The sequence below is a fragment of the Otolemur garnettii genome, unplaced genomic scaffold, assembly GCF_000181295.1.
Source record: "Otolemur garnettii isolate 467f Iridium unplaced genomic scaffold, OtoGar3 scaffold00022, whole genome shotgun sequence".
In the NCBI taxonomy this organism is placed as follows: Eukaryota; Metazoa; Chordata; class Mammalia; order Primates; family Galagidae; genus Otolemur; species Otolemur garnettii.
Genome location: NW_003852417.1, coordinates 1,959,080 through 1,964,709, shown reverse-complemented (window position 1 = coordinate 1,964,709; position 5,630 = coordinate 1,959,080). Strand labels below are relative to the sequence as shown.

The following is a 5,630-nucleotide window of genomic DNA, read 5'->3' as shown; positions in this document are numbered from 1 at the left end:
AAAAAAAAAAAAAAAAAAAACAGAAAAAGAAAGAAGGAGCTGCTTTTATTTAACTGTGTAGCAGCCTGTGTTCATGACTGAGTGCAGCTTTCATCTGGATCCCGCAGTGCGGAATGCAGCAGGGAGGCCTGCACTGGGAGAAACACATCCCAGGACAGGCAGGGACCCTTGCCTCCCTTCTGGCCTATAAAGTGAGAGTAACACTCATCTACCATATGAGATTGTTGTAAGGATTAAAAGCCAAACTGTTTAAAAGCAACCAGTTGGCTATATTCTCTACACAGAATTAGGTATGGCATTCTCATCTCCATTTTATAGCTGAGAAAATCTTGTTCTAGAGATCAGCTGAACAAAAGAGCTAGTTGCCTGGGGGTGGGGGTGGGGGTGGGGGCAGAACCCAGGCCCCTCCCACCTGGCTCCCACACCTCCTGGGCTGGCTGCTTTCCAGCCCAACTGCTCAGGACCCAGGGGACTTCCCTCTGCCATCCTCGGGGATCCCCTCCTACTGTTAGCTGCATCAGATCCTGTTTCCTGACTCTCTCAGATTCCTCTCAGCTTTCTTCTTTCTGCATTTTGCTCAAGCATATCCTTTAGGAGTTTCAGAGAAACGACACATGGGAGGTAAACTTGGGAGCCTTGCGTGTCTGAAAATGTCTTTAATTCTACTTTCATGTTCAGCTGGCTGGGTCTGATTCCAGCTTGAGTTGTTTTCCTTGGGATTTCACTGGCACTGCTCCATGCCTTAAAGTTTCAGTGCTGCTGCTGAGAAGTTTGGCATCACTCTGACTCTGAATCCTCTCTGTGCTTTCTGGAAGCTTGTAAGACCTTAGGACTCTTAAAGGTCTTAAAGGGTGTGCAGGGCACTCGCCAGCCCTGCAATCTGGAGATGCTCTCCTTCTGTTTCAGAAGGGGTCCGCTGCGTTGCTGTGTTGGTGATATGATAATGATACCTCCCCGCTTCCTAATCTTTCTGAAATGCCTTTCAGGCAGATGCTGGACCTTAAAGATTAAATCTTGTCTTTTATATATTTCCTGATTTTCAATCTCTCTCTCTCTTTTTTTTTTTTTTTTTTGGTCTTTTTGATCTGTTTTCTGAGAGATTTCCTCTACCCCATCCCTTCCCACTGGATTTTTAATTTTATATTTTCTTACATCACTGTCTCCCTTGGCCTTCTTTAACAGCACACTGCACCCTACTCTTCCCTGACAGATACCAGGCCTGCTAATTCCTCTTTGAGAAATTAACCGCAGTTTCTTTAGCATGTAGCGGCCTGTGTTTCCTCCAAGCTCTCTTTTCCGCTCACCCGGGGGGCTGCTGGTCTCTACTTCAGAGCAAGGCACCAGGCTGCAGGTGTCCAGGGGGCTTATTCACCCAGGGCTAGGAGATCAGGCAGCAAACTGCCTTGTTCACAAGGCGCCCACCACATGAGCATCTATAATCTTTACCCTGGAACCCTGCAGTTTCTCAGTTAAAAAAGCCCCATCTTTTCTGACTCGGTGGTGAGACCCCGACATCATAGCCAGGATCACAGCCTGGCCATAGCAGCCAGGTTGCGGCATGGAGGCAGGTGAGGGCTCCACCGCACAGCGTGCAGCCTGCCACTCAGGGCAGTGACCAAGGGCAATGAACTGACCAATGTCCCAAGAGATTTCAAATTCCTCTGAGCAAAAAACTTAAGCAGAGCAAGCTTTTTATTTTTACTATTTACAAATGAAGATGGGAGGAGAGACCAAGTGCTCTAATGAGCCTTTTCTTTCCTTTCCCATTAACTCAGGCGTTACACTCTCTCGTTTCTGCCCTTTTAAGGCCAGACTTCCAAGCCCGCCATCACCCTCACTTCACGGGTTTGCTCTTTTCACCCTTGTTCTGAGCTTCCTGATGGGAGAGATGGAAAGACACTGCTGCCTGTGGCCTACATAGGACACGTCACTGGGTTCTCAGCCTGGTCTTCTAAGACCTTTAGGAAGAGATGGGGAAGAGCAGGGGAGGACGCTGAGGTGACCCCCAGGGTCACTGCACCAGGGCAGGGTCCCAACAGCCCTGGGAGGCTCCCTACTTCCTCAGAAATCTGCTCCAACCACAAGGACTGCACAGGGCTGCTGAGCAACAAGACTGATTCTCTCAACGTGACCAATCACCGACCACAGGCAATATATCCACTTGCTCAAAGAGGGAGACATTTCTTTCAGTTCTGCTTTTTTTTAGGGCTCTGTATCTGGGAGCATAACCGACCTTTAAATACTCAAGGTAATTTCTGTGCTTTGATTATAGGTTACCTTGCTTTGCAAGACAGGTCTGAGACGTATTTATTAAATATTGTAAGTGTAAATGCCTACTATAATTACCAGAAACAGAGACTATTCTACACAGATTAGAAACTATTAAAAATTGCAGTCAGCAGCCCTTCAGCAGATGAATACACTTACCCTTTTTTGTCCTACACCTTGTATATTTCAAAGGCCAAGTGGAGTTTTAAACATCTTGTTAGAGTAAAACATTACAATTTTAAACTTTCTTACAAATTGAACCAATGTGTATAGAAAATATCATGCTTTGGGTACCACAGGAGTGATGAAATCTTTTCCTACAGCCATGAGCACCCTCTACTGAGCTGCCTTTCTGAAGGAGGTGCCCGTGGGCACTGCACACACCCCAGCCACACACACACACAACAACACTTACCAGGTTTTTAAAAAGCGCCGTCAACTCCTTGGTAAACACTGAGAACTTCAGGAATGCACTTCCTAAATCCGGGTCATCTCTGCACACACAGTTGCCCCCAAACTTCTCCAGAGCCTGCGTGTACTGCTCTTCGTTCTCCACGTGAGCTGCGGCAGCAACACAGGAGGGGCTGTCAGTGTCTCAAGCATGCCATCCTCCTCCCCACCAGGCTCTGCTCAGGGGTGAGTACAATCAGAAGAGTGAAAGAAAAGCTGGGAAAAGCGGGAGCAGAAACAGTAACAGAACAGCTTTGCTATCCCAACAACACATCCCAAAGAACAAGCTCGGGAGCAGAGGGGAAACCCTGGCCGCACCCAGCAGTCCTCAGCATACCAGGTAAGACTGCCTGGGACACCCTCCTGCCCACGCCTCTGAGGACTCCACCTGGGCCATAATGTTGGCAGCAGTCACCAGGTAACAGATTCAGCCCATTCCTAGAAACCCCTCAGGAGAACCCCATTTCTTTCCAGTCCCCAGCCCAGGCCTCTAACTCAGAGGCACATGCCATGGCAACTTCTCTCTTCAACACAGGGACACCACTGGGCTTTCTGCTCTGCGCCTCTGCTCAGGATGCACCCTCTGCCCAGGGGCCCTGCCCTCCCCTCCCCGACTCCCATTCATCCTACACGCTCATGCTTCCTCCAGGAAGCTTTCCATGACTGCCCTAAGCCCTGGGTGTCTGGATCTGCACCTCTCCTAGCCTTGCACTCAGCATGTTACATTGCAACTGTCTGGCAAACACGTGCCCCACTCACTGGAAGCACTCCGAGGACGTGGACTATGTTGTGTTCATGTTTGCACTGAAATATGAGACAACACATGTTGTCTGAACAGAAGCAGCAAACACCGGGCATATGTCTGATGGTATTTCACCATCTTTAGGCCTCAAAATGGCACCTCAAAGAGGGAAAATCTGGACTCTGTACCTCTAGCTCAGTGGTTTTCAATCCTTGTTGGACACCAAAATCATGCACAGATCTGTACCAAACTCTAGACACCAGAGTCTTATCTCAGACTCTGATTCAGAAGGGCAGGTAGGGATGGGGGAAAAGGCACACAGGTAATCTTGGTAAATTAATATGACTGAACGGAATTCCCTCACTACTGGGTCGAGCATTTTCAAATGAAACCAGCCAGTCTACAACAAAACAACTTAAGTTTGCATAGATACTTAGTTTCTATGTTTTCATCAGTTCAGTTAGGAAACACAACCACCTGCAGGCCTGGCAGGGCAGGTGGGCAGACAGCAGACCTGTAACGTGAACTTGGATGTAAACCCCGTCAGGAAGAGACAGGCTTAGTGCTGAGCTCCTTCCCCGAGGACCAAATTCTGAAAGGCTTTCGGTAGCCCCCAAGTTCTTCCTCAGGGAAGGAAAACCGCTGTAAGGAAAAGACGCCAAGGCTGGGCCTGACGACCAGGCAAACGAGGGGAGCACCACTTGTCCCTAAGCCAATCCCCGTGGCCCATGTATGGTCTGTTTCCCCATCTAGATGGTTCTAATGTGGATGTAGCAAACACAAAAGAGAAAATTTACTGTTTGATTCCAGAAAAAGGCCTAATTTCTGAGCCCATATTCAGTAACTAAATTAAGACAAAAACACAAACACGTGCGTGCGTGCACACAGCACTTCCGAGTGTGCAGCGCAGTGAGACGAACTCGCAGAAGACGTGGGCTCCAGTCCTAGGCATCTGTACAACCTGGGTGAGTCATAGTTACACTGGCCTACCACATCAGCTACGTAAAAGACCTGCTGTGAGACACTCACAAGGTTATGGTTAAGAGTCAAAGAATAAGGTAAAAATGCTCAATTTAGCCATATTCAGTGCATAACTAAGAACGCTAACAACAGTACCAGCAGCAACAGATATCATTTATATGGAGCATAGACTTTATGTGGATTTTTTTCCTAAACTTCACAAAACATGTATTATTCATTACAATGCTAATAGGAAATTGGGGAGGCTCAAAGAAATCAAATTAACCTTTCCTAGAAAACAGCCAGAAAGTGGCAGAGCTGGGATTCAAACCCCAATCTGTCTGATTCCAAAGTCCTTTCTTCTTTTACTCTGCTACACTGATGTTTGTTTCACAACTAAAAATAAGTTTACCTTGCCAAAACCAAAAAGTACCCAATTCTTAGATTTTTAAAGTTCCATTTCAGAGATGGATCAATAATCCTTTCTATTTTACTTATTTATGATTCTAGAGAGCATGTAATCAACAGTGTCGAGTAGAGCCTTCCAAATCACACACAATTTTTTCCACTGTGTCAAGACTGGTAGTCAAGGCACAGGCAGTTCCAGGGGGTTTGAGAAGGGAGCCGATGGCCACAGGTGGGCCTCTGCACTGAGCACACGCCCCTGGATGACAGAGAGGGGCAGGGCCCTGGCCACATCCTTCACAGTGCTTGGCTATGTGGCTACACAAACACAGCAGGAGAGAAGCCAGAGACGCCACAAAACCTCACAGTGCCCCTTGAACTGGTGACTGACCCTTCCTGCTACTCTGAATGAACACCTGAAGGGAAGGGGCTTAGCACGGTCAAACGCCTATTACGGGGCTTTTCGCCTGCTGTTCACTCTAGCTCGATAATGCTAAGAGGTAACTACCACAATTCCTGCTTTCTCAAGGATTGAGTGGCCTTTGCTCCAGACCATACAGTTGGCAGGAGGTGAGGCCAGGAGCCAAACCCACTGTCTGCACCAGGCAGGCTGCCTGTGGGCCCAGGTGACCTCCAGGAGGGGCGCCTGCCTCCTCCCACAGGTAGTTGGCCAACCAGGCATGGAACAGAAACAGAAAACCAAGGCTTCATGTTCTAGCACAAGAAGTAGAGAGAAAAAAATCCCAAGAACTGGGCGGCATCTGTGGCTCAAAGGAGAAGGGCGCTGACCCCATATGCCAGAGGT

At 48.1% G+C, this 5,630-nt stretch overlaps 1 protein-coding gene across 1 annotated transcript in view; it reads right to left on the bottom strand.

Moving 5' to 3' along the window:
• ASAP2 (ArfGAP with SH3 domain, ankyrin repeat and PH domain 2) overlaps nt 1-5,630 on the bottom strand; it is a 185,598-nt gene that overhangs the window by 93,132 nt on the left and 86,836 nt on the right. The window contains exon 3 of the mRNA XM_023511806.1: nt 2,684-2,829. Within this exon, the coding sequence (XP_023367574.1) occupies nt 2,684-2,829 (146 nt within the window). The remainder of the gene's footprint in view (nt 1-2,683; nt 2,830-5,630) is intronic.